Here is a 27,511-nt window from a genome sequence, read left to right on the forward strand (position 1 = left end):
CCTTCAGGGGATCTTTCTGATCCAGGGATTGAACTTGAGTCTCCTGTGTCTCTCACATTGTAGGCAGATTCTTTACCACTGTGCCACCGGGAAGCCCCAGAATTGTTGGATCATAAAACTGCTCTTTTACTTTACTATGAAAACTGTCAGGGAAAGCAGAATTTCAAGGCTTCTGTCGTGGGAGGATGACTCTGTAGTGAAGTCCCACTTCAAAAAAAGAAAAAATGCAGTTAGGTTCATGATCTGCACAAAATTGGGATGAGCGGCATCTCTATCGGAATGTAAAGACATACTTCCAGGGCCAGTTATGTTCCTTTTAGGGACCTGTTTACCCTCCCAGTAAGGATGTCGATTACACTGTCTGAAACTAACATCTAAAGTCTGCTAATGCCAGAGCCTGCCTGAAATTCTCCAAGATCAAACTGAGAAGCAGAAATTCCCCACATACTTTCAGCACTGGCTATGATAACTCCCATCTGTTTTCTTGGAGTCAGAGGGGCTGGCCACGGTTCTTTGTAATTTTTTTTTTTTGTTGTTGTTCTTTGTAATTTTAACTCAATTGTCTTATTTTTCAGACACAATTGATTCTAAAACTTTCAAGTGTTAAAAAACATTTATTTATTTATGTATTTATGCCACACCACACGGCTTGTGGAATTTTAGTTCCCTTGAAAGAGGAAACAGCCAGAACAGGCTCCATCTTGAAACCAGGACTCCATCTTGGGCCAGACTGTGGACTTTGAGCTATATGCCCCTATATATATCTATGGGCACGACATACCAACTGAAAACCAGGCCCCCTGGATGGAAGAGCACCAGGGCTCATACCTAGACTCTCTGTTGCCTAAAAGAATACGCTAATTATCTGTGTAACTGAATAGAATCATACATTCTATTATGCTTATTGGGCTATGACCACAGGCCTATTGATAATTGTCCACTGTTAACTACCTAGGCTTAAGGCATATGAATCACGGGTTAACTTTGATTGTATCTTTCTTTTTCTTTGCTCAGTCTAGTTTCAGGGAATTTGGGGAGGTGGGTTTGGGCATGTACACTTAGGGTACATAAGGTTTTCAGAAAAACTGGTCAGGGTCCTTGGCTAAGAGGAGACTCGGCCTTGGGCCCATCAGTGTAATAAACTGCACTCCACTATCTGCATTGTCCTTCTGAGTGAGTTTGTTTTCCAGAATGTGTGGCTACAACACCCTGGCTAGAGACTGAACCTGGGCCCCCAGCAGTGAAGGCATAGGGTCCTAACTACTGGGCTACCAGGGAATTCCTGAAAACCTTTATTATTGATGAGTGCAATCGGGATTTACTTATGAGAAAACACACACTCTTTGCTGACATTTAAGTTATATTCAAATATGACATACAAAATCTCATTTGTGAGCTTGGTTTCTGGAACATTACTAGAGGCGCACTTTTGCTCAATTCTTTGATCTATACTATACCACGCCAGGAACTTCGGAGCAAGAATCTTGGAGCATCCTAAAGCTTAAGGTTTTAAAAACATCTCAATCTGCTTAAACTCTTCAGACTGCCAAGGGCCTCACCAACCCTCATATTCTTTCGCTCCAACTCCCTTAGATATTCTTTGCCTACTCTCTGGAAGCATCCCAGGTTGTCACTCTGGATTTTAATTCAACTCCCTCATCCTACAGGGGAGAAAAACAAACTGCAAAGAGAGGAAACAACGTGATTGAAGGGAAGCTGCTCTGGGAGGAACACAATTTCCTGCTCTCTCAATACACTACTCTCCCTATTAGGCCACAAATTTTGTACTATGGCCAGAATCAACATTTGTTTCCAAAGAGAAAAGGAGAATCTGCGATACCCTTGGCGCTTTATAAGGAAGAGTGTTCTGTGGCTGGCAACGATTTTTTGTTTGTTACGCGCGTCCACGGCGGTAGAAAGCTCACTCAAGGGTAACCCCGAGCCTAGACAGCCAACCTCAAACTAAGTACAAATCACGGGGAATCCGAAGATACAGTCCTGTCAGGAACCTCCTTTCCTAGATCACGTTTCTACCCGAGTCCGCAGAGGATGGACCGGAAGCCTCAGAGGAGGTACCTACAGTACGGCTGCTACGCTAGCCGGAAGAGGAAGGTGCAACCCTACAAGACTCCGCTCCTACTTCCTGTTTCGGCACAGTTGCTGTTGTGGGCGGTAGGGGCGGTTAGCAGCCTAGGCTCTGGACCGCTGGTGCGATGCCGGGTAGAGGCCGCTGTCCCGATTGTGGCTCCGCTGAGCTCGTGGAAGACTCGCACTATTCCCAGAACCAGCTCGTGTGCTCCGACTGCGGCTGCGTGGTCACCGAGGGCGTTCTTACGACCACCTTCAGCGACGAGGGCAACCTCCGAGGTACCTGTGAGGGCTTTTCCAGGGCCGTGGATACAGCCTGGGGCGATGGAGGGATTGACGTCAGATGCTTCTTATCTCTTGCCTTCTCCCAGTCAGGAGCACACTTAGATATGGGAGAAAACAGGGAAAGTGAACGAGTGAACTGCAGGTCAGGGGCTGCCATTATGTTTTCTTAGCAGCATATCTGTTACATGTAGATGTTAACGTTGAATAAATGAAACAGGAAAAAAAAGTTCCACTCAATTTACCTAGTCTGCCTATTTGGAAGCATTATATAAATAGGTCAGTGCTGTGCGAATGCGGGAGATACTACTACCCTGAAGCAGTTTGGAAAACTAATCAGCAAAAATTTTTTCTTTTTTTCATTTGTGTTCCAAGTCCCTGACCAGTGCAGCCCTCAAAATCTACAGGCAGAAAAAAAAAAAAAAAAATCTACAGGCAGGAAAATTGCCTGAATTGAATGTATGGGAGGGGTGGCTGGAAATTTAGAACTGTTTTAGTGTTAGTCCTAATCTTCAGCCTTCTGTGTATTTGGTATTGCTTGTGGTCATAGAAAACCAGATGGACCTTTTACCTGCAAAGATGAACACCTTCTGTGAGACAGGGAGTTGGGTACCTGATGATTTGGATTCTGCTCCCTGGTTTTGTGTGGTGAGAGGGCAGGGGTCCGTGAATAGAGGCTAAACAAGCTGTTTGTTGTCCATTATCTTACAGAAGTAACATATTCTCGAAGCACCGGGGAGAATGAACAAGTTAGTCGAAGCCAGCAACGAGGTGAGAATCAACGTTTTATGACACAGTGGCTTTAAATAAAATTCTCCTTATGGTCCAGCTCGTCTGCTTGTCTTTTCTGTTTTCAGCATTAACTGTGTAAAGGTAGAGAAGAAGAGAATGAGAATTAGAAATAAAGGATGGAGGTGGTTCTAAGAGAGGTAGCAATTAGGTGGAAGGTTTAAGTCTTCTTGGGTATGTTTGAGGTAGATTTGAGGAACCCAGGTCAAAGCTTGGTCACAAATCAAACCAAGCTGCAAAAGATGAGGCGCTGAAGTATTGACTGCTTTCCACAAAAGGCTTTGTGCTTCTCAAATGACTTCACCAAGTGTCACTCTTACATTGTAGAGAGATCCATTATTTGTGCATGTGGTATCCAAGGCGAGCTTTTATTTTTCCTCTCTGTTTGCTATGACTAGACCTTCCAAAGCTATGTTGAATAAAAGTGACGAACGTGGGCATCTTTGTCTTGTTCTTAATCTTATAGGAAGTGCTTTCAGCTTTTCACCATTGAGGATGATGCTAGCGAGAGTTTGTCATATATGACCTTTATTTTGTGTTGTCTCCTCTAGACCCACATTCTGGAGAGATTTCTTTTTTTTAATTGTAAATGGATGTTGCATTTTATCAAAAGCTTTTTGTGCATCTATTGAAATGATCATATGGTTTTTATTCTTCAGTTTGTTCATGTGATGTATCACACTGATTGAGTTAGGGATATTGAAAAATCTTTGCATCCCTGGGAAAAATCCCACTTGATCAAGCTGTCTGATCCTGTTAACGTATTGTTGGGAACCCTTCTAACTCCTGCCGCGGGTTTTCCTAGGTCTTCGCCGAGTGAGAGACCTCTGTCGAGTGCTGCAGCTGCCACCAACGTTTGAGGACACGGCAATTGCCTACTACCAGCAGGCGTACCAGCACGCTGGCATCCGCACGGCCAGGCTGCAGAAGAAGGAGGTGCTGGTTGGTTGCTGTGTCTTAATCACCTGCCGGCAGCGAAACTGGCCCCTGACCATGGGGACCATCTGCACCCTGCTGTATGCAGATTTGGATGTGTTTTCTGGAACCTACATGCAGATAGTGAAGCTCCTGGGGCTGGACGTGCCATCTCTGTGCTTGGTGGACCTGGTGAAGACCTACTGTAGCAGGTACGTGCCTGGTGGGAGACGCGGGCGTGGGATGGTGTTGACCTGAATCCTTTTAACTCCGGTTGTCTCTTTTTGACCAAAGTCCATTCTACGAGGATGTGGAGAAAAAAATTTTTTCTCCTTCTCCTGTGCCTGGCACTAGTCGGGTGAATCCCGTTTTACGTTTCTAGAATGTTGTATCATTTTCAGACCCCTTGGCTGTTACAGCAGCCTGATGCTGTAGGAAGGTTAAGTATCAGCTTTGGCAGGGGGCTTCTGGGTTCTACCACTCAGGCCTGCTTGACTAAATGCCACAGCCCTGCCTCAGCGGGCTCACGTGTGTGCTTAGAGCTGAGAGAGTACAAGCAAGCTGACAGAGCTGGACTTAGAAGCTAATTTTTTTCTTTAATAAGTAGCTCTGTTCTTTTCTTTATATCTGACAAATACATTAGAAAGCAAAAGCTGTTGGTGTTGAATGACCTTGGGTTTGAAGCTTGGTCACTTCCAAGCTGGATGACTGTGGGCAAGTTTTTCTACTCTTAAATGCACGTTACAGGGTGTTGAGTAGATTAAAGGAGAACATTTTGTAAAGCACTTACTCAGAATGATGGCTGATGGTGGGGGCAGGCGGGATTGTCATTAGATGTTAGCGCCCTTCTGCACTCTCTTGCCCGTCACCTCTCCTGCAGGAGACTCACCCTGATTTCTCTTGGTACCTGAATAAAGTTGCTACCCAGCAGGCTGTTTGTTCCCGGAAGGATAGCATAGCTTGCCTATCTTCTGCGCTTTGGAAGAGCTGTCTCCTGGAGGTACCGAGACCAGACCCTCATTTTGGTTATTTCAGCTTCAAGCTGTTTGAAGCCTCCCCGTCTGTGCCAGCCAAGTACGTGGAAGACAAGGAGAAGATGCTGTCGCGAACACTGCAGTTGGTGGAGCTGGCCGATGAGACGTGGCTGGTGACCGGGCGGCACCCCTTGCCCGTCATCACCGCTGCCACTTTCCTGGCGTGGCAGTCCCTGCGGCCTTCAGATCGGCTGAGCTGTTCCCTTGCCCGATTTTGTAAATTGGCGAATGTGGACCTGCCCTACCCCGCTTCCTCCCGCCTGCAGGAGCTGCTGGCTGTGCTGCTACAGATGGCCGAACAGCTGGCCTGGTTGCAGGTCCTGAAGCTTGACAAACGGTCTGTGGTCAAGCACATAGGCGACCTCCTCCAGCACCGCCACATGCTGGTCCGCAAGGCCTTTCGGGATGGAACAGCCGAGATGGACTCCGGGGAGAAGGAGCTGCAGGGCCAGGGGCAGGGGCAAGGACCGGAAGAGGAGGATGTGGGGAGTAGCTCTTTAGAGCTGCCTGCGGTCAAGCGGCCTGCCAGCCCTGCCCTCCTCCTCCCACCCTGCATGTTGAAGCCCCCAAAGCGGGTCTGTCCCACCCCCCCTGTCTCCACGGTCACTGGAGATGAAGACATTTCTGATAGTGAAATCGAGCAGTATTTGCGTACCCCTCAGGAAGTTAGGGACTTCCAGAAGGCCCAGGCAGCTAGACAAGCCGCCCAAAGTGTTCCGAACCCCCCCTGATGCACACTGGGCATTGAGGGTGCTTCCCCCCATCTGATGACTTGCTAAGCGGCCTGACAGCCAGAGGAATCACTGTCCACAAGCCCTCAGGTGTTTCCATTCTCGTTTAAGGGACCCAAGAGGGGTTGTGCAGTCCCAGAGGTGAAGTCAGAAGGAGCGTGGGGATGCCCGGGTTGGAGAGAGTCCCCTCCCTTGGTCCCAGAGAACAGCTTGCCTCCCTCCCGGCTCTGTGGGCTGGCTTTCTCTCGGGCTGCTGGAGTAGCAACGGGCTTTCCTGCTCCCTGATTGGATTGGATACACGGCTGCTGTGGGACTGGCGGGCTCTCCTGGTGTGGATCGTGGGTATTCCCAGCACTACCAGCCCTCAGAGGATGGAAACAGCAACCCTCGGCCCTGTGTTTGTTCACAGACCCTGTGGGCTCATGCGTACAGTGTTAGAGATCCTCTCTCATCACAGAAGGACCGTGGGTGGAGGAGTAAGGTCATAGCTCAAAGGGCTTTGCAAAATTTTAATATATTAAAACAAGAGGCATCTGCTAGAAAACATTCTATTGTATAAAACCCGAGCTTTTAAAAACATGTTTTCTTTGGCACTTTTCATCCCCTCCCTCCCCTTTCCCCAGCGTATTGCAAAAAGCTCTCCAGTGCTAAGGCATTGGCGGGGTATGTAAACAGCAGCCAGCATACGTGGAAGAATATTATGAAGCTTTTTTTTTTTTGCCTTTTTTTTTTTTTCTTCTGTCTAATATTGTCTGTGCAGCAAGCATAAATAACAGGATCCATCTCAGGGCGTGTGGGTTTTCTCCCTTTCCCCTGTCTGTCTGCTCTCGCCTTGGCGATCAGGCTGGAGCCACATGGAGACTGGGCTGAGTTTACCTGTTGCTTTGCATGAGGCCCAAGATTCCCTCCACTTTAATTATGTGCTGTAATCAAAGGCTGGTGGTTGCTCTTTAGGTTGGGGAAAATATGAGTGGTGGTGTTTAAAAGTGAAGGCACAGGTCCCAGGTGATTCGCAGGGGCCCTACCCTTTGCCTTGGGGATTTGGTTTGGGCTTCAGTGGGGCAGAGAGCTGGTTTGATTTTTTGGAGGTTTCTAATATGGACCTAGACCTCAGATCATCGATGAGGTTCTCCTGTCTGACCTCATGGAGGTGTGGAGGGCTCTTAGTCCCTGGGAGGTGGAAGGCTGAGACTGGGGATATGGGCTCTGCGATTGACAGTAAGTGCTTTTCCAGCACCGCCTGCAGCTTGGCAGTGGCGCCCCTCTTCAGAGCGTTTTTTTTTCAGTAGGACTAGGTTTGAGGCAGGACTACCTTCAGCCCCAAATCGAAGTACTAGCTCTGCTATCCTATCCTCCCCAGGTGCCTGGCAGTCAGGTCTTAGGTGTGGGGCCTTAGCTTTGTCCTGAAGTGCCCCCTCTGAGTGCTGCCATGTGGTTCTTGTCCCAGTTCCGTGGGGATGGCCTCCAGCCCCAATCCTGCACCCTTCCACCTGCCCGTCTCCCTCCCAGAGAGCTGGTTGATCCCGGCAGCTGCCTTTCACACGCCACCCCTCCTCTTGCATAGTTAATTCCAAAAAGCAGCACCTGTTCCCTCCGGCTTGTCCTGGTCACCTGGCTCATCCGCTAGGCTCCCTAGTTAGCCAGAGTCGGGGTGAGAGAGGCTTTGGGGTATGGGCACAGAGAGGTGACTTCAGAGGAGGGCGGTTAGGGGAGAACGCCTCACTCAGGCTCCATCACCAGTGTTCCCCAGTAAGGCGGCCGCCGCCAGTGAGGCGGGTGTACCTTAGAAGGGGCCCACCCGAGCTGTGCTGTCCCCGCCACTCTCGGTCGCGCCGCAGACCGTTAGGACCTTAGCCCGCAAGCCTGGACGGCAGGTGCTGCCGAAAACCGGTCTGGGCCGGGACGGAACCCTACCCCGCCCGCGGTCCAGGGATTGTCTGTCGCTACCCCGGGGAGACGGCCCTCTCCGCAGTGGCAGGCCTGCGCCTTCCCCGTCCCCGGCCTCCAGGACTACAGCGGGAGAGCTCAGCTACAGCGAGGCACCTCCGCTCCAACCTGGGGGCGTACCGATCGACGTCTCTGAGGCGCCCCCCGCCCCGCCCCGAGAAGCGGGGTCACGAGCCCGCACGGCCAGCTTTTGCCGAAGCGGCGCGCGCGCCCATCCTAGACGGTGGTCTCGCTCTTCCAGAGGCCGGTCTTCATGCAGCCGCCGCCTGCCGCTTCGGCGCCGCTCGAGGGGACGTCCTCGTACTTGCCGCCCTTGGGGGCCCCGTTGAGGCTGGCCGAGTTAAGCGGGTACGAGCGGCGCTTGCTCTCCTTCTCCAGCGCGCCGCCCCTGAGGTTGTCGCGGCTGGCGCTGCGGCGCTGGCCCGGCCGGCCGGCCTCGGGGGGCGGCGCGGCGCTCGTGTCGCTGCCCTCTGACGGCGTGAGCGCGGCCTCGCCCTCGAGCCGGGGCCCGGCGCCCGGGCTGTGGCGGCTGCTGCCCAGGTAGCTCTCGGACGGGCTGTGGTGCGGGCTGCCGCTCTCGCTTGACTGCAGCTCGGCCGTCCCGGCCGCACCCCCGCGCAGCGCCCGGAGCCGGTTCTTGCCGCTGGCCTCCCCCGCACGGTGCCCCTTGGCGCGGCTCTTGTGGCCCCGGCGGCCGTGGTGCAGGTTGTTAGGGTGGCGCGGGCCGAGGCCGGCCCGGGGGCCCGGGGGCTCGGGCTCCCCCTCCCCGCGGGCCACCGCCCCCGCCTCGCACGCCTGGCTCTGCGCCAGCTGCAGGTTGGTGAGCTTGCAGGGCCCCGGGGGCGGCGCGTGGCCGCTGCTGCCGCTCGGGGACGACTTGAGAGACGGGGGTCCCTCTCCAAACACCGGGGACCCGTCTTCGGGGCCGGTAGGCGCGGCCCGGGGGGAGGCGCGGGGGGCCGAGGCCGGGGGCCGGCAGGCGCGCCAGGAGGCCCTGACGTCCCTGCGCCTGGCACAGTGGTGGGTGAAGACGAAGAGACCCAGGGCGGAGGCCGCCACCCCGTACAGACAGCTGCACACCACCCGGGGCAGCCAGCGCTGCGACACCGTTAGCGCCCCGCAGGCCCAAGTGGCCAGGTAGAGGAAATGCGTGGTCACCAGCGCCCCCAGCTGGACCCCCGGAGAATAGAGGCCGTCGCCGTCCTCCGGGGGCCCGGGCGTCACCACCCCGGTGCTTCCAGCCGCCAGGAGGGAACCCGAGTCAGTCAGGAGGGGGCCGCTGCTCCTGAGCCTGGTGGGACCCCTCAGCTCCTCCCCCGGCTCCAGGGAGACCCGGCCGGTGCCCGCCTTCGGGCTCTGTGCCAGGGGACCCCGTAAGCGCAGCCCTGCGCACAGGAAATAGATCCAGGTGATGAGCAAAATCAAAGCCACCGGGATGTAGAAGGCGCCTAGGCTCGGGCGCCACACCAGCCAGCAGCTGCGGGGAGACACGGGCGGCGTGTATGAGGTGGGCCCCGAGGCCGGGTGGATGGGGAGGCGGCTCGGGCCACATGCAGGGGTTGGGGCTGGGTGTCAGGCCGGGCGGGTGGGCGGTGCCCCGCGCCAGGCAGGGAGGTCTGGGGCGGGGCAAGGCGCTTACTAGGGGCCGTGGTCTCTGTAGTTGTGGATGTTGACAGCGGCTGTGATACCACAGATGATGAGTGGGATCCCTCCCGCGATCAGATAGAACCTGGAGAGAGGGGGTTTGGGGGTCAGAGAGATGGGAAACAAGGAGGGGACCTGGTGCTCGGAACCCTCACCGAGGGGTCTCCGCCCCATCCTCCTTCCCCGGGAAATCGTGTGCGAGTTTTTTTTTTTTTTTTCTTTTTTCCCAGGGATGCAAGGCCCCTCTAGGGCAGGTCTAGGTCCCTAGGGGATTTGGCCAAGACTGGTCTAAGGGATAGAGGCCAGAGCTGCTTTCTGTCCCCCTAAACAGCATGGAACTCAGTGCCGCTCTGGTTCCCAGGATTCCTGCCCAGTGCCCCGCGAAGCCGCTTACTGCCTGGCCGTGGCAAGCCTGAAAACCCCGAGGCGGCACCCCTCCATAGCACTGGGCACACTTGGGTGCCACCTAGGGCCTTGCCCCTCCTGCCTTTTTTTTTTTTTCATGGCCACAGAGCCACAGGGTCTTAGTTCCCTGACCAGCAACCGGACTCAGGCCATGGTAGTGAAAGCACCGCGTCCTAACCACTGGACCGCCAGGGAAGCCCCCCACCTCCTCTTGTGTCTTGGGAGTGTGACCTCCCAGGACCTTGGACCCAGCCTGCATCCACCCTGGGAGAACTGCCTTTGATGTCTTTCCCCAACCCCCGGAGCCCTTCCCCACCGCAAAGCTGACAGATGGAAGCGCCTACCGCAGCATGGGTCTGGGGGCAGGCGGGGCAGCATCCCCTTCTGGTGGGGGGGGTGCCCTCCAGGTGAGCTCCTTGTGGAGGACGCGGGCCTTCACGCCCATCCAGAGGAGTGTGGACAGTGAAGAGTAGTGCAGGGTGATGCCCACCTGTGGGATCAAGGGCTGAGGGCTGGGGGGCCGGCCACCCCGAAGCCTCAGCCCCCAGTGTTCTCCCCTGCCTCCCACGTGCCCCACCCCCAGCTCCACCCAGACCGTCCCCAGGGTTGCATCCCTGCTGTTACCCTACTTCCAGCCCAGGGCTCTCCTCCACGCGTTGGGGTGGCTCCATGACCCTGTCGTTGCTGCCGGCCTTGTGCCCGACTGCTCTTCCCAGGCAGGCCCCCCACCCTCCACTTCACCCCAGCTCCTAGTTTCTCTGCTTCTCACCACCCCATACTGTCATGCCCACACCACCCCCCAAAAGGCTGGGCCCAGAACCGTGGAGCTGGAGCCCGTGACCCACCCCTACTTCCGGCCTGTGTGCCTCCCTCCTCTGTGCCCAGGCTGCTGGCATCCGTCCTAGAGACCCCAGCCCTTCCCCCTGCTTACCGCCTGGCAGACCATCTGGTAGTTGGTGAGCGTGATGCCTCCCGCAAACACGGCGGAGGTCATGGCCATGTGGAAGCACAGGTTCAGCAGCATGTGCCAGCCCTTCCGGGACACGTGGATGGAGCTGCCGCAGAAACGGTGTCTAGTTAGTGAACCGTGCAACCCAAGGTCAGGCCCGTGGGCTCTCAAGACCACTGAGAGATTCGAAGAGAAGGCAGACATCGGTGTGTGAGCGTGAAACGGGACAGACACCTTAAGCCCCAGACGTGTTTTCCAACCTCACAACGCTCACAGGAAATGCTGGGCAGGAGCCTGGGGAAGGGACACTTGGCAGGGCTGAGCGACCCCCTCGGCCTTCCCCGCACACCCTCTCCTGCAGGAGCTCACCTGTGGTTGAGGATGTAAGTGATGATGGTGGAGAAGAGGCAGAGCAGCAGCAGGGCCGTGCAGGGGTACACGACGGGGTGCAGCCCCGCCCCGGAGCCCCCCGCCTCCCTGGGGAAGGCGCTCAGCTCCTGGAGAGACAAGACAGGAGTGAGGAACAGGAAGCCAGGGACCAAGAGGCCCCCTGTGGGGTCCGGGCTGGTCCCCCACGCCAGTTCCCCTCCTAAGCCCAGTCAGCCTTGGGCCCCAACTTTGGCCCTTTGCTATCCGGGTAGCAAAGATGTAACCACCACCACATCTACTCTTAGAAAGTTGGTCTAGGTGGCATTCCCGATCCGCCTTTCTGAGAACTTGGCAGGCTCCCAGCCTGAAAATCGGCGATGAGGAAAGAGGAAGAAGGTACTATCTATGGCACAGCTGCATACCTGCTCAGGATCTGGGAATGTGGGCTATGAAGTGTGCAGGAGGTGAGGGGCTGGACAGGGCTGGGCGGGGAGGGTGACAGAGGGCAGACATTCTCAGGTTCATTTTTCACTTTAACAACCCGGGTGTCAGAGTGAAGGATGTGGAGACCCGGCCTGGTGGTTCCTGAGCCATCTCTCTCGACATGGGAATAGAGGACCTCCCTGTCTATCTGTTTTTCCCAAAAGGCTGTGGGGCTTTTTTTCCTTTTTTTTTCCCCCAAAAGGGTCTGGAGCTTCCCTGGTGGCTCAGATGGTAAAGAATCCACCCGCAATGCAGGAGACCCTGGTTCGATCCCTGGGTCTGGAAGATCCCCTGGAGAAAGGAATGATGACCCACTCCAGTCATCATTGCTTGGAGGATCCCCATGGAGAGGGGAGCCTGGCAGGCTATAGCCCGTTGGGTTGCAAAGAATCAGACATGAGTTAGCGACTAACACGTTCTCTTTCCTGATAAGAGGGCCTGAGGACCTCCCTGTCTCCTCAGAGATGGAGAGATGTAGGGCAGACCAGAGGGACTCCCATCTCGAGGCCCCATCAGGCCCCCGTTCTTTCCGTATTTCCCTGTGGCCCCAGGTGGTCAGAGTGCCCCCTGCCCCCGACCCCGGGTGCCCACTCAGCTCACCATGAGCACGGCCACGTTGCCCAGGTGCTGGCAGTGCAGGGAGCTGACGTTGGGCTGGCTGGAGCGCAGCTGGCAGCCCTCGGAGCGCCAGCCCCCGGGTCCCCCCGGCCCCTCCTGGCTCCACCAGGCCGCCACAGGCTCGGCCCCCTCAGCCCAGTGCCGCAGCGAGACGGCCACCGGCTCGGTCAGGTTCCCCACGCCGCAGCCACCTAGGGTGGGAAGGGGAGGGAGGTCCACTCAGGCCTGGGCGGGTGTGTGGGGGCTTGGGGGGGGGGGCTGGGGGATAGAGTTAGATGCCACATGCAGGCCCGCCCCCCACCCCACCCCAGAGCCTCAGCCTAACTGGGGAGATGGAAGGATGAATCAAAATAAAGGCACAGCGAGCTGGTGGCCCACCTTAGTGCCAAAGGGGTCGTGGCCGCGTGGCCAGGAAGGGAGGACTCGGGGGTTGGAGACAAGAAGGTGGACGGTGAGAGTGAAGGGAGGATGGGGGGGCAGGCACCCCGTGGGGGGAGCTGGCACCAGGTGATGACGGGGAGCAGAGGGAGGCCCACGCAGGTGGAGGACCTGTCCTTCGAGCCCTTCGGAAATGTGACGAGTCTGGGATGTGAAACCCCGGGTCCCCGGAGCCTTTTCTCCTCCTGTCTCTTCCTTCACGGGACACCCCCGTCCAGCATCGTCCTTGGAAACAGTGCGGGGGCCACCGTCCCCTGCCTCCAGCGGGGATCAGGAGTGCGGGCAAGGGCGGGGCGGGGCAGGACAGAGGGCGGGATCCTTACTGGTCCCCGCAAAGATGACAGGGGTGGCCACGCCGCGCCTCCTGCCAGGCCCCGCGGCTCCTGGGCGGGAGGTGTTGCCCAATGTGCGGAAGAGGCGGCCGTTGCGGAAGACGAGCAGCTGCAGGGTGCAGTCTGGGGGCGCCGGGGGGGCCAGGGCCGCCGGGGGCGACGAGAACAGGCTGGGTGGCAGCTGGATGGAGGCCAGGGCCACGCTGTTCTGGGGGGGACACGGGAGCTCCTCAGAGACGCCCGGGGTCCCCGGGACTCTGCTGGCCCCCAGGCTCCTCCATGTGCCCCCCCCCCCGCCTCCCCGCCTGCGCCCCCCGCCCCCATAGGCACCTCGCCTCCCCCCGCCCACCCGCCTGCTCAGCACCCTGCCTCCCCGACGCCCACCTTGATGTGGAAGGCCGACAGAGACACGTTGGGCCTGCCGGTAGTGCAGCGGAAGCGGAGCTGCTGGTCGGCCGGGGGCTCCGGCTCGGGCGATGGGCTCTGGCCGGGGCCCGAGGGCCGTGCACCAGGCGCACCCGTCTCCCGCCTCTGGAAGGCCGTGCAGGTCAGGCCCACGTAGCTGTGAGGCTTGATGAGGTAGGCCTCCAACGCCACGTTCCTCGAGTTCTAGGGACAGGGACCCATCACCTTCTCCCAGCCTGCTCCTGCTCGAGACCACAGACCTGCTCCGACCAACCCCCGGTCCCTTGCCCATCGCCCAGGGCCAGGGAGCCCCGAGTCGGCCGTGAAGTCCCCCCAGTGCTGACCCGCCCTTCCTCCTGCTCACTCACCCCCCACCTTGCAGCCGGCTCAGCTCCCCACACACCCTGGTCCTCCTGCCCCAACTAAGCCAGAGAGCAGGGTCCACGTGCCCTCCTCGTATCCCCGCCACCCCCCCACTGGTGCCCAGAGGAGATGCTGTGGCCTCCTTGTTGACTGTTAATAGTTCACCACCCTTCACTGGAAACGTCCTCCTTCTCGGGGAACAGAAGTATCCATTAGCCCCCACTCCATCCCAGCGCTGCCGCCTGCTTCCAAACCTTCCTCCTGGTCCTTCTCCTCCTCCCTGCCCCTTCTTGTGTATTTCCATCTGCCTAGCCCTTCAACTCAGTGGTAAAGAATCCTCCTGCCAATGCAGGAGAGGTGGGTTCAATCCCTGGGCAGGGAAGAGCCCCTGGAGAAGGAAATGGCAACCCACTCCAGTATTCTTGCCTGGAGAATCCCATGGACAGAGGAGCCCAGCGGGCTATGGCCCATGCATTTGCAAAGAGTCGGACACACCTTAGTGACTAAACAACACAGCCTTTCAGCTCAGGACCCCACACAAAGCCTTGGGTAACTTCTATGGTGTCACTGGCCTCCCTGTCCTCTGCACTGCCCCTGACAAGCTGGAATTTGATGCCACATGACCGGGACGGGACCCTAGTCACGTTTGGGTTCTTGATAAATCAGGCTCATGGCCGGCCCACACTTGGACTTGCTCCTGGATGATGAGGGCTGGGGCTGACCCCTGTCACCTCTAAGGCCCCTCCCTGTCCCTCCCTTGTTGGGGCAGCCTCCCAGCTGGCCCACGGTACCACAGAGATGTGCTGGGCGTGGGGGCTCAGGGCGGCTCCCCCGATGCGCTCCAGGGCACCCACAATGCCGCTGCAGGCCTTGTCCTCGCGCTGGGCCAGCCACAGCAGGTGTTCATCCACCAGCATCAGGTTGCTGGCCATGTCCACCATCACCTCCACCAGCTGGGGGCGGGAGGGGCGAAAGGGCTTGAGTCACATGGGCAGGAGGGGGCCTGGGGCAGCAGAGGCTTGAGCGGTTGGGGGCGTGGGTGATTTCCAAGGGACCCAGAGGCCTGACTGAATCTCACCTCTTTGATCTGGTCGACATAACCCAGAAACTTCTGGATCATCTGAGCCACATAGACAACATCCATCATGTCGGAGAAGCTGGCGGCCTCGGCCGTGTACACTCGCAGCTGGTGGGCCAGGGTCAGCGCGTTGGAGGCGTTGATGGGCATCTGGGTTGGAGAGGGGAGGAAAGGGCACCATCCATTCCGGCTCCTTCTCCCCCAAAACGCCCCCCAGGAGCCCCCTTCTCTGTGCTGATGCTTGGTGACGGGGCCTGGGGAGCAGGGTCCTGCCCACATCTGAGTCTGATCCCGATGGGAGATGCAGATATAAGGAGCGAGGTCTGCATGACTCAGGGATGCCCTCCAGCTGTGCCACCACCTAAGGACAACGGGATGACCTCACGCTTTCCTCTTAAGGCTGACCTTGCTGTACTGGGGGACAAAGATGCTCGGGGTGGCCCACACGTCCCGAGTGTGGCCCTGGGGAGTCTGAATCCCCTGGAAGAGGAGATGAGTACAAGATACAGCACTGGCCCTGTGGCTCCTCGCCGTGCCTCCCAAGGATGCAGGGGCCCCCAGCCCCTTCCCCTTCCCATTCCCCGTGGCCTCCCAAGGACGCAGGGGCCCCCAGCCCCTTCCCCTTCCCATTCCCCGCAGCCTCCACCCTCACCCCAGCCTCACCAGCACGAAGGTGTAGAGCACCCGGGTGATGTCGTTGGTGTACAGACAGTGGGAGTAGTCCCCCGGCTCCCAGCGGCCAGCTCGGTCGCACCGGCGGGAGGCTCGGGTGCCAGGAGCTCCCCCGCTCAGGGGCACCGAGGTGAAGGGGTACTGCAGGCAGGACTGGTAGGCTGTGATGCCAGCCAGAGTTCGCGGCCACCTGGGGGCAAGGTGGAGAGTTGCTGATGACCCAAGCTCCTCAGGGCCAGGGTGCGTCCCTTCCCTGCCCTGAGAACTGTGAGGTCAGACCCCTTGGGAGCTGGAGGCAGGGTCCAGAAAAGGCCATGTGGACTGGACTTCAAGGGCTTCCCAAGCTCCCCCTGCGTTCTTAAGCTGTGTTTGTTGGGACAGTGCTGTCACTGCTGCGGGGCTGGCCTTGGAGTCCTGAGTTCAGGTCACTTATGCTTTCTGGGCCTCAGTCTTCTCAGCTGTACGATGGGAGAGTAACACCTGCCCTGACTAAGGGAGAGCCCCTGGGATATTAAAATGTGACATCTGTCATGGGAGAGTTTTGTCAACTATGCATGTAAGGAAGCAACTGCCCCCCAAGAAACCCCCAAGCCCCTGTTCTGCAGAGCACATCTTGAAGGGTGATTTTATACAAAAGGACATATGGTTTCTGTAAACACACCAAAACGGGACTCAGAGCTGAATGACAATAGGAAGTGTATTCTCCATCTTAGAGCAGACGGGAGACTGTTCAGCCGTGTCTCAGAGGCTGGGGGGCATGGGGGTGGCCAGGGGTGGTCCCGAACCTGAAGTCCCCGCGGTTGTTGGCGACGCGCTCAGCGGGGCAGTAGGAAGCCGAGGTCTCCAGCACCACAATCTCCACCTTCTTGCTGGCATTTCCCTGGGCCGTGGACACGGAGCACTCCCATTCGCCTGAGGCCCACACGCCGATGTGAGACAGGGTCAGCTCGCTGCGGGTGGGTGGGCAGGCAGGCGAGGGCTGGCTGGAGGCGCTCCTGGCGGCCACGCCACCCTCCCCGAGCGCCCGGGTGCCGCAGCACGCAGGGCACCAGCTTTAGGCTCTTTTCTTTCTTTTTCGGTTGAGTCATGCAAGATCTTAGTTCCTCCACCAGAGATGGAACCTGGGCCCCCAGCAGTGGACCACCACGCAAGTCCCCCAGGCTCTGAGCCAAGGGTACAGGCTCATAATGCTGGCCTTACGATAGTGTTTTTCTAGGCTTCAGTCTCCCCACCCTCATCATGGAGGTAAGAAAACCTCTCTTGCAAATCGTTTGCAGAGAGCAAGTCCAACAGTATAGGTGAGACCCTCTGTATCATTGTAAAGGCACGGAAGAAATGTCAGATTTAATCAGTTTTTTTCCTATCAGGCAATCTGTAGGGCTTCCCAGGTGGCTCAGTGGTAAAGAATCCACCTGCCAATGCAGGAGACTCTGATTTGACCCCTGGGTCGGGAAGATCCCCTGGAGAAGGAAACAGTAACCCGCTCCAGTATTCTTGCCTGGAGAATCCCATGGACAGAGGAACCTGGCGGCTACAGTCCATGGGGTCGCAGAAGAGTCGATCACAACTTACTGACTAAAACAACAATTCAGTGTGTATCCCTCACGCAGACCATTTCTGACTTAGTTCTGGATCTGCATAAACACGCCCAGAGATATTCCCAGGAGCAGACCAGCTCCTGTCGGGGGTGGGTGGGTGAGGGTTCTGGCTCCCCTGGTCCGTGCTCTGGGCTGAGAAGGGGCTTCGGGGCCTGTACCTGGTGATGAAGGTGCAGTCGTGGACCAGGCTGTCGGCCAGCAGGACGCCCGCTTGCTCGTCACCCTCCACGGGGGCCCGGTTGTGGTACCAGCGGATGCGGGTGTCGTTGCCCAGGTAGCTGGCCGAGCACTGGAAGGGCAGCCGGTCGCCCTGGAAGACCACTTGGCGGAGGGATGGGATGAGGTGGTGTGTGTGTAGCTCTAGGGCCCCCTCTGCGGGCGGGGACACCGGGAGTGAGGCTGAGTGTCAGGTGGGGACCAGGCCCCTCTGTCTGGAGCCCACCCTAGTTCAGAAGGAGGGGGCTGGAGCGTCTCCAGAGACTAAAGCAGAGGAGAGGAGCAGGTGGGTTTTGAACAAGTAAAATTGCTTCTTTCCACAGCACGCTTTGTCACCCCAAGAGGAGGGACCAGACGAAAATATAAACCAAGCAGCGCTCCCCAAGGAAGTTTAGAAAATCGGATGGAGGACGGGTCCCCAGTGGGATCTAAGGGAGAGGACACCCTGGAGACCAAGCCCACCGCCTCGGGAGCCTTGAGTCCGTGGGGGCCCTGCAGGAGGGAGCCTTGAGGGCCTGGGTCTGCTCACCACAGCGCAGCTGGGCCTCCTGGAGGCCGGCCAGGGCCTGGGCGTGCAGGGCGCTGGGGTAGGCACAGAGCGTGCGCTCTGACAGCTGCAGGGAGCGGTTGCGGGCCCAGGGAAGCAGCCAGCGCAGGCGGCAATCGCAGGTCAGGAACTCGGTGCCGAGGTCCCTGCAGAGGGTGGAGGGACCCAGGGTAGAGCGGAGGGGTTCCCGGGGCTCCCCGGGTGGGGATGGAGCCCCAGGGAGAGACTGAGGCTGGAGAAGGCAAACTCCGCGAGCGTGCGCCCTGCGGCCATCACCACCGCACTCGGAGGGGCTTGGCGCAGCCCATCGTCCGCCCGCCTCCTCAGAGAGCTGGCCACGTGGTCGCAGCGTTTATGTGTCCCCCTCCCGGCCGAGGAAGGAAGCAGAGGCCTGGGGGAAGGATACTCACACCACCTTAAGGGCTGGCAGCTCATCAAAGACCCCAGGCTGCAGACTGGAGAAGATGTTGCCAGATATGTTTCTGCAGGGGAACAGGGAGACAGGATCTTAGGTTCTCCCTGGGCTGACGGGGGCCGGAGGCTGGGGGTGAGCCGTGAGAATGCAGGGCCCGTGAAGGTCTGGGGAGCCTTCCCTTGGCCCCCACCTCCCGCTTTCCCCGCCCCGCACTCACAGCCGGAGAAGCCTGGGGAGGCCCTGGAAGGTCCCGGAGGTGAGACAGCCGATCCGGTTGTTGGAGAGGTCCCTGGAGAGACACGAAGACCCTCAGCATGTTGGCCACGTGGCAGCACACGGGCCCATGTGTGCAGGACACACGTGTGAGGCTGGGGCTTGTGTGGGGAGCAGAGAAAAAGGAGACGGGGCTGGGGCGTGAAGTGTCTGCCCCCCTACCCCGTATGTGTGGTGAGGAGGGACGGTGGGTGACTGGGATCCATGGGACCTCCTCCAGGGATGCAGGGCCTGGTGGGGGGGGGTTGGTCAGGACACGCCACTCACAAGCGTTTCAGCTCCCCCAGACCCAGGAAGGCGCCGGGCTGCACCGTGCTGATGACGTTGCTTCTCAGGTCCCTGCGGGAGACAAGCGGGGGGGGGGGGGGGCCCTGACACCTCGCCCACTAGGGGTGGGGGGCACACGGCCCGCCTAGGTGAGCAGCCCCTGCCCTAGTCGGGGCTGGGGTCTCTGTTTCCCTCTAAATCCTGCTCTCCTGAGTGCCGGCTGTGAGGCAGCATGAAGCACCTGGCCCATCAGATGGGGGCCCGCGGCCTCCCTGGCTCCCTGGTCAGACCGGCGCAGGGAGGGTGCAGAAAGGCCTCAGACAGACGGACGGATGGACGGATAGATGAACGAGGTGGCGAACCCGGTGGAAATGGGAGGGGAGGGCCCCGACCCCCGACCCTGGTGTCAGGAGGCCCCAGCTCCCACGAGCGGCCCCGAGTTTCTCCATCTCTCAGAGCTGCCGTCGCAGCGTTTGAAAACAGGCGTGACCGTCCTCTGCGGACTGCCGTTCTCAGGCCCTGAGTCGTGTCCGACTCTCTGTGACCCCACCGCCCGACAGGCCCCTCCTCTGTGCACGGGGTTTGCCACACAAAGGCAGTCCCCTTGAGCCTGGATATGGGGAGATATGCTGGAGTTAATCCTGTGGCCCTCTCATCCTGGGTGAGGAGTCATCCCTGGCTGGCAGGCTGGCTGCTGCGGGATGCTGCCTGCTATCTATCACCCAGCCGCACCCCTCAGCCCTCAGATGGGAAAGCTGAGGCCACAGGGGCCACCGGCCACCTTCCGCCAGATCGCCTCGGAGCCCCCAGTGCAGACAGAAGGCGGCAGGGGAAGTGTCACCTCAGGCTGGCCTCCAGCAGGTCACAGACTGGACGGAAGGCAAGATGGTGACCGCCCCCCCGGGCTCCCCAGGGCCAAGGGGCACCCCCCAGGAGGAGTGACCTGCAGGGTAGTCTGTGGCTCAGACTCTACCGCATGGCCAGAGTGTCGCCCTCCCTCCCCTCTGTCACGTCCCAGAGGGCTGGCAGAGACCCCCCCGGCCCCAGCACCCCCACCAGACCCGGCAGCCCTCTGGGACCACCAAGATGAGGGCCGGGCCTGCTTGTGTCAGCGCCCCATCCCCTTGTGGTCACAGCAGCAGGAGGGGGGCCCGGCCCGACCAGCTGCTTGTCCAGCCCGCACTCCCCGAGGCCCGCTTGGGTCTTTCCTGAACCAAACCAGCTCAGGGCTCACAGAGACCCCACCAGGAGGCCTCACTGCCCATCGGGAGGGGGCTGCAGGCTCTCCACTCCGCTTCCTGCTCTCTAGCATCCTGGCAGGTCCCCTGAGCACCCAGGAGAGAGGCAGCATGGCTGGGGAGGGGCGGGGCGGGGCAGTGGTGGTCCTGAAGTAACCCACCTAGCTTGGCCGGTGGGGCCAACCTGCTTTCCAAGGCCTGGCCACCCCCAGCCCCAGCCCCAGGAAGGGGCTCTTGGCTCTGCGGGCAGCTCTGGATTCTGGGCAGGAGGGGGTTAACTGAGCCAGCTCCCTGCAGGGGGAGAGGAAATGGGTGTCCGGGATGGGGAGGCGCCTTCCCACCAGGGGGCCTGTTTTCACACTGGCCGGCCCAGCTGGGGACAAAAACACCCAAAGAGAGACAGAAAGAGACCGAGAGACAGAGACAGACAATAACAGAGAGATAGAGAGGCAGAGAGATGGAGTCAGACAGAGACAGAGAGATGGAGACAGACAATAACAGAGAGAGAAACAGAGAAATGGAGAGACAGAGAGATGGAGACAGAAAGAGACAGAGAGACAGAGACAGACAATAACAGAGACATGGACAGAGAGACAGAGAGACAAAGACATAAACAGAGAAAGAGAGACAGATGAACACAGGGAAGTGGAACACGTCCCTGCCCAGCCCTGCCCCTGGCCCGGGGTCCTCACACCTCAGCGCCCTCTCCCACCAAGGACCAGACCTCCATGACCCTGCGCCCCTTGAGAAAGAAGAGGAAGCCACCGGAAGGGCCGCGTCCCACGGGGTGACTTCCACCCCCAGGGTGCAGGCGGGGAATGTGCCAGAACGAAGCGCCCAGAAGGCTCCTGCAGGGTGGAGTCTGGAGATGGGGACGGCCCCCACCCCAAGCTGCCCTTCCTGCCCGCTCCCCACCCCCCCTTGCTGCCCAGAGCCCCACCCGCACATCCCCCGCCTCCAATGCCGCTCTGGCCTGTGCCCCCTGGCCCCTCTGGGGGTCTGGCCGTTCTCAGGGCTCTGCCTCCCACCCCGTGCGGGGGAAACACATTCCTCATTGTGTCACTTCCCTTCATGGGCTGCCAAGGGGCCCGGGCTGCAGCCCCCCGCCCCTTCCCTCTGCTCACTGTGTTTATTCTCATTTCCTCCCCGGCACCCCCCCCAAGAACCCCCACCCAGCTGCCCCACTGATGCTCCACAGATGGGAGCAAGGCAGGCGGCTTGGGCCCAGCCCCTTCCTGCCCCGGGTTTCCTGCAGCCCCCGCTGGCCACCGGAGTCTTCGGAGAGGGGAGCTTCCAGCAAGTGTCCGCGGTCCCGACCCCCTAGTCTCACACCCGCAGAGCAGCTTCCGGGGTGGGCAAGGCAGCCCCTGGACAGAGTGCCCTCAGAGTTGGCCCGGATCTACCCGTCCCGGTCCTCTCCAGGGGAAGGGGGGGACGGGCAAGGGGCAGCTCCCTGCGCTGAATTGATAGCCCAAAGGGGGCTGCCTGCTCCCGTCCGCCCCCAGCAGCCCAGGCCTCCTGGTCCCCAAGGTGGGGGCGCAGCTCTGGGGCTATACCCTCCAGAGAGGCAGGTAGGAGGAGATGCTCACATAGAACTTGGGTATTTCCGTGGGCCTCTGAGGCCCCTACCGGCTGATTGGTGGTTTAGCACCTTCCTGGCTGAGTGGAATCCTTATTTGAGTATCTGCTGTGGGCTATGGAGTCCCGCCCCAGGAGAATGCACTACCCCCCAGTACTATGCACCTGATTTCAGAGGCTCGTGGAACCCAGGTTACAAACCCCTGCTCTGGTCTTTCTCATCCGATCCCTTCATCTCTTAGGTGAGGTCACAAGGACGCACAGATGCGTCCATGATGTGCATCCTTCTGTAATCTCCACCCCCTCACCCCATCTGCTTTCACAGGGCCCTCCCTGCTCTTGGAACCTGGAGAAAAGGCAGCTTATGGGTGAACCTCCCTCCCCACCCTCACCACTCCTAACCCCTCCTAACCCAGACCAGGCTCCCCAACTCCAGACATATCCCTCCCCCCCCCCGTATCTGTGCCCACATGGAGGAGCAGGATCCCCCTATGGCAGAAGTTGGGGGGCAGGGGACTCCTGGGAGCAAATCTCACCCTATACCCTTCTTGGGAGAAAGGAGCTCAAGGAGCTGAGTGTGTTAAGACTGAGTGTGTGAGTGCAAGGAGCTGAATGTGTAAGACAGTGTGAGCACAAGCAATAAAACAGCAGATCAATTGATAGATTGGACTTGAAAATTTTAAACCTTTGCTCCTGAAAGAATATCACCCAAGAAAAGGCAACCCATGGGATGAGAGAAAATATGTGCAAATCATATATCTGATAAGGGACTTTTATCTAGATTATATAAAGAACTCTTACAACTCAATGATAAAAAGCCAAATAGTCCAGCTGAAAAAATGAGCAAGGGATGTGAACAGACTTCTTCAAAGAGGATGACCAATGAATGCATGAAGAGGTGCCCAACACCATTAGGGAAATACTTGTCCACTAAGATGCTTATAATTTTAAAAACAGAGACTGAAATCCTTGTGTTATCGATGGGAGTGTAAAATGGCGCAGCCACTTTGGAAAACAGCTTGGCAGTTAAAGTTACCATTGTTTGTTGTTGCTTTGTTGTTTAGATGCTAAGTTGTGTCTGACTCTTGTGTGACCCCATGGACTGGAACCTGCCAGACTCCTCTGTCCATGGGATTTCCCAGGCAAGAATACTGGAGTGGGTTGACATTTCCTTCTCCAGGAGATCTTCCTGACCCAGGGATCCAACCAGAGTCTCCTGCATTAGCAGGCGGGTTCTTTACCACTGAGCCACCTGGGAAGCCCAGCGTTTGCTCAGGGCTGGGAAATACAGCGGGTGGAGGCTGGGGGCAGTGATTGCTAATGATTCAAGGTTGCTTTAGGGGATGATGAAAATGTTCTAAAATTAGATTATGACGATGAGTGCACAGCTGTAAGTGTACTCAAAACCACTGGATCCTCCCCTTTAAATGGGGGAACTTTATGGTACGTAAATTAGGTCTCACTAAACTATTGAGTGTGTGCGCTTGTATGACAGTATGTATTTGAGTGTGTGTGTGTGAGTGTGTACCCACACTCGGACAGGGTGGGGCAGCACACGAAGCTGGCTCCCTCTGGCCCCCACAGACCTCCCTGCTTGTGGGTTTGAAAACCAAATTATAGGTTTGGAGGCCGCAGAGCAGCTCCCTCGGGCCCTCCAGGACTTTCAGGGTTCCTTAGAAAGGGGGGGTGGGGAGGGCTGGCTGCGGAGTGGGCGCGACACCCCCGTAGGTACAGAGGATGTCTCGGGGATGGGGTGGGGGGGGGAGAGGTCCTGGGGTCCAGGAGGAAAACCCAGACGGTCCGAGGCCCCCTCCCACCCCCAAGCCCCGGGCCCCTCTTGTCTCTGACCTCATCCAATAGGTATTTATGGAGCACATACCCCGTGCCAGGCCTTGGGCCTACAGCAGCGAGCAGGAGGGCTGTCCCCGGACCCATTAGCCTCCCTGCCGGGGCCCTCGGGCAGCCTCTGCGCCGCGTTCCTCTCCGGCGGCGCGAGCCGGGAGGGCAGGGAGTGGGGAGTGGGGGGGTGGGGAAGGCCAGCGCCAGGCCTCCGGCCCCGGCCCCGCCCACAGATTAATGGAAACCACCTGGCCGGGGATCCGCAGCCCCCCGCCCGCCCCCCACCGTTCCCGTGAGCATCCGCGTCTAATGAGAGCCCCAGCGCCGCCGCATACCAGCCCCCGGGGCTCATTAATCTCATTAGGCAACGACAAATCATCCCGGGCCTCGGCTCCAGGCTCCCACCCCGGGCCCTCGGCTGCAGGCGTGCTCGGGCCACTGGGGGCGTGCGCGCGTCCACGCGGACCCACACGCAGGCCCGCACGCCCAGTCCTGGGCTCCCTCGGCCTCCCCCAACCCCCGCCCGGGGGCTGTCTGCCCCGTGGTCCGCTCGGGTCTGCCGGGAAAGTCCGGTGGCCGGGTCCCCGCTGAACGCGCGGAGATGCGCGGGACCGAGAGACGATCCTATCGCGGCAAGACCTTTCTGCGCAGACACTTCGTCTCCACCACCGCCTTCCCCGGGCTGGGGGCTGCGGATGAATCAAACGATCAGGGACGGCTGGTGTGACATCTTGCCACTTAGAACTCTTCTGAGGAGCAGGGGACGCCTGTACTGAGAGCCCGACGTGTCCCCCTGCTGTCTTCCTGGGTGAGAGCCTCTTTACCCCCGTGATCGCCCCCCAGGGAGCCGCACCTTGCCCCTTGATCCAGGCGGGAAGCCTGCGGCTCACACAGGCACCAGGAAGGTGAAGGATGGAGGAGCAGTTCCATCCCAGTCTCTTTTCACTCCAGGGAGAAGTCCTGTGCCATTTCATCACCCACCCCTTCACCCAAAGGTCTTTCCTTTGGACAACAGGCTAGTCCACAGTGAGGGGCGGTGGGCCACGGGGCTCAGAGGCAGGGAGTCACAAGTCTGGGCTCTTCAATCACCTGCCTGGACTGCCCTTGAACGCTGCCCGGCTATTTCAGGTTCTCCTGTCCAGCCTGCCTAGCTGATAAAGGTGTGTCTCCCCACCCCATGCCCCCTCCCTGGGGCACAGGTCCTCTCATGGGATCGTCTCAGGCACATTCCCTCGAGGTCCCCTTTCTGTGTCCCCTCCCCGACCTCGGGGCTCTGCACTGCAAAACAGGGGCCCCTTACACCCCACCCATCCGTAGAGGCCAGATGGGCACTCAGCATGGGCAGGCAATTCTGGCACTTTCTGGAGCAGCCCAGACTGAGTTACCTGGAGGACTGATAACTCCCACAGGACTGGCTGCCTGGCCCCTGGGATGTAAAGCTGCCACCTGCTCCACCGAGGCAGCCTGGACGGCCCAGTTCGAGAAGACAGAGAGATCAGTGTTTCCTGGCACCCTGCTCGCCAGGCCCTGGCGTCTCATTCACTACGAATAGGCCCACAGTGTTGGGGTCGTCTGGTCCGCTGGTTCCCAACCCCGACAGGCATGAGAATCGCCTGCCTACCTTGTCAACGATTCCCAGGCCCTTGCTGACCTGATCATTAGCATCTCCAGGACCAGAGCCCAGGGCCTCTTTCCACCTCTGGGGAGTGACTGTGATGATCACTTTATGTGTCAGACTACAGCTGCGGTCTCTAACTCCTGGGCCGCAGACTGGCACCGATTCGTGGCCCATAGGAACCAGGCTGCACAGGAGGAGATGAGCGGCAGGTGAGCAACTGAGGCTCCATCTGTGTTTACAGCCGCTCTCCGTCACCTGCATTACTGCCTGATCTCCGGCTTCTCTCGGATCAGCAGTGGCAGCGTTAGATTCTCACAGGAGCATGAACCCTCACCCTAAAATCAAGACGGAATATCCCGAGATTGCCACTACATAGAAATAAAGTGCACAATAAATGTAATGCACTCTTAATCATCCAGAAACCATCCCCCACCCTCTCCGTAGAAAATTTGTCTTCCACAAAACTGGTACCCAAAAAAGTTGGGGACTGCTGGACTATAGTGCCCAGTGACTTACTCAGTCACTAATCTAGGTGCTGCTGTGGAGGTACTGACTTTAAGTAAAGAAGATGACTTTGCTAACATGAGTGGGCCTCGTCCAGCCAGTTGAAGGCCCTGGGAGTAAAAACCGAGGTTTTTCCAGAGAAGTTCTGCCTTCAGACTGCAGCATCCGTTCCTGCCTGACTCTCCAACCTGCTGACTGGTCCTACAGATTTTGGATTTGCCAGCCCCCACAATTCACACTACAGTCCACGGGATCACAGAGTCAGACACAGCTGGGCGCATGAACACACACACAATTACATGAGCCATTTTCTTAAAATAAATTTCTTTATATTGTTTAGTCACTAAGTCGTGTCCAACTCTGAAACCCCATGGACTGTAGCCTGCCAGGCTTCTCTGTCCATGGGATTTTCCAGGCAAGAATATTGGAGTGAGTTGCCATTTCCTTCTCCAGGGGCTCTTCCTGACCCAGGGATCGAATCCACTTTGACGGAAGTCTCCTGCGTTAGCAGGTGGATAAAGAAATAATTTCTTAGAATTCTCTGGCAGTCCAGTGGTTAGGACTTGGCACTTTTACCACCATGGGGCTGAGTTCAATCCCTGATCAGGGAGCTAAGATCTAGAAAGCTTTGCGGTGCAGCTAAAAAATATAACCACTAACTAAATGTATGTGTGCAGGCTCAGTCATGTCCGACTCTTTGCAGCCTCATGGACTGCCAGGCTCCTCTGTCCATGGAATTTTCAGGCAAGAATACTGGAGTGGGTTGCCATTTCTTTCTCCAGGGAGTCTTCCCAATCCAGGAATTGAGCCCGTGGATCTTGCATCTCCTATATTGGCAAGTGAATTCTTTACCACTACTGCCTCCTGGGAAGCCTAACTGACTAATTTCTTTGCCTATTTATATAAGGACACACACATCCATCTCCGTTCGGTGCTCTCTGCAGAAGACTGACTGATACAGTGGTGCTCAGCCAGGCTCGAGGCCCTGGGCTTCTCCAGCCCTGCACTGCCTCTCCATCCCAGGGAAGTGTGGGCACCTGCTGAACCCAGCACCCCCTCTGCTTCCCCTTCTCTGAAAGCCCAGGTGGCCACGTCACTGGGCTTTTTGATATTTTTTTCCTTCTCCTGCAGCACCGTGGGTATCACCCACACACAAGGATCATAGAGTTTAAAATCCAGAAGGCACTTTACAAACCACCGTGTCTCTCCACTTTTAACCAACGAGCAAACCTAAGGCTCCGTCTGACCCCACCTCGCACCACTCCCCAGTCACGCTGCCCTCTTTCAGTGCTTCGAACTTACCAGACAGACTGGACCCCAGGGCCTTCTCACCTGCTGATCCCTCTGCCTCCAGACGGCTACCTGCTGGTCAGCCTCCTCCCTCCCGAGGGCCTGGGCTCCATCACCTCCAGCAAGGCCTTGACCTCACTACATCAAACAGCACTTCACTGCAGTGCTTTCTGTCCCCCCTCCCCTGGTGGTGGTTTTTCTCTGCAGCATTCATGGTCTCCTTATCTGTTATTCAGTTCTTGGCTATGTTCTGGGTCCTGTCCATGGCAGGTGAGTTCCATGGGGCAGGCACCTGGCCTGCTGTGTTCACTCTCGATGCCCAGCGTGCAGCCTGGCACACAGAGGGGGCTCAGGAAACATCTCAAGAGTGGACAACTAGGTGATTCATAACAGGTCATTACTCCCAACTCCTGTCCCACTGTTCTCTGCCTGCCTCCGTGGTTTGACAGGCACCCCTGGTGGCTCAAATGGTAAAGATTCTGCCTGCAGTGCAGGAGACCCGGGTTTGATCCCTGTGTTGGGCAGATCCCCTGGAGACGGAAATGGCAACCCACTCCACTATTCTTGCCTGGAGGATCTCATGGAT

General features: G+C 58.2%; 2 protein-coding genes across 2 annotated transcripts in view; one reads left to right on the plus strand and one right to left on the minus strand.

Moving 5' to 3' along the window:
• Positions 1-2,129: 2,129 nt before the first annotated feature.
• On the plus strand, positions 2,130-6,418 carry BRF2 (BRF2 general transcription factor IIIB subunit). The gene is made up of 4 exons (XM_020894807.2): positions 2,130-2,367; positions 3,082-3,141; positions 3,965-4,286; positions 5,110-6,418. Exons 1-4 carry the CDS (start codon positions 2,214-2,216, stop codon positions 5,837-5,839), a joined length of 1,266 nt encoding a protein of 421 aa, XP_020750466.1. The 5' UTR covers positions 2,130-2,213; the 3' UTR covers positions 5,840-6,418.
• Positions 6,335-27,511, minus strand: part of ADGRA2 (adhesion G protein-coupled receptor A2) — a 36,225-nt gene continuing 15,048 nt past the window's right edge. Inside the window, exons 3-19 of the mRNA XM_020894805.2 lie at positions 18,859-18,930; positions 18,536-18,607; positions 18,314-18,385; positions 17,886-18,049; positions 17,299-17,512; positions 16,328-16,492; positions 15,534-15,732; positions 14,871-15,020; positions 14,584-14,745; positions 13,409-13,633; positions 13,016-13,232; positions 12,237-12,445; positions 11,154-11,281; positions 10,767-10,890; positions 10,180-10,325; positions 9,426-9,515; positions 6,335-9,263 (exon numbers count right to left, since the gene is read on the minus strand). Of these exons, the coding sequence (XP_020750464.2) occupies positions 8,003-9,263; positions 9,426-9,515; positions 10,180-10,325; positions 10,767-10,890; positions 11,154-11,281; positions 12,237-12,445; positions 13,016-13,232; positions 13,409-13,633; positions 14,584-14,745; positions 14,871-15,020; positions 15,534-15,732; positions 16,328-16,492; positions 17,299-17,512; positions 17,886-18,049; positions 18,314-18,385; positions 18,536-18,607; positions 18,859-18,930 (3,670 nt within the window). The 3' untranslated portion in view covers positions 6,335-8,002. The remainder of the gene's footprint in view (positions 9,264-9,425; positions 9,516-10,179; positions 10,326-10,766; positions 10,891-11,153; positions 11,282-12,236; positions 12,446-13,015; positions 13,233-13,408; positions 13,634-14,583; positions 14,746-14,870; positions 15,021-15,533; positions 15,733-16,327; positions 16,493-17,298; positions 17,513-17,885; positions 18,050-18,313; positions 18,386-18,535; positions 18,608-18,858; positions 18,931-27,511) is intronic.

The sequence above is a fragment of the Odocoileus virginianus genome, chromosome 32, assembly GCF_023699985.2.
Source record: "Odocoileus virginianus isolate 20LAN1187 ecotype Illinois chromosome 32, Ovbor_1.2, whole genome shotgun sequence".
In the NCBI taxonomy this organism is placed as follows: Eukaryota; Metazoa; Chordata; class Mammalia; order Artiodactyla; family Cervidae; genus Odocoileus; species Odocoileus virginianus.

Coding starts and splice junctions, on each gene's coding strand:
- BRF2 (XM_020894807.2), top strand. CDS start 2,214: ATGCCGGGTAGAGGCCGCTGTCCCGATTGTGGCTCCGCTGAGCTCGTG. Junction 2,368..3,081: donor CGACGAGGGCAACCTCCGAG/GTACCTGTGAGG, acceptor ATTATCTTACAG/AAGTAACATATTCTCGAAGC. Junction 4,287..5,109: donor GTGAAGACCTACTGTAGCAG/GTACGTGCCTGG, acceptor TGGTTATTTCAG/CTTCAAGCTGTTTGAAGCCT.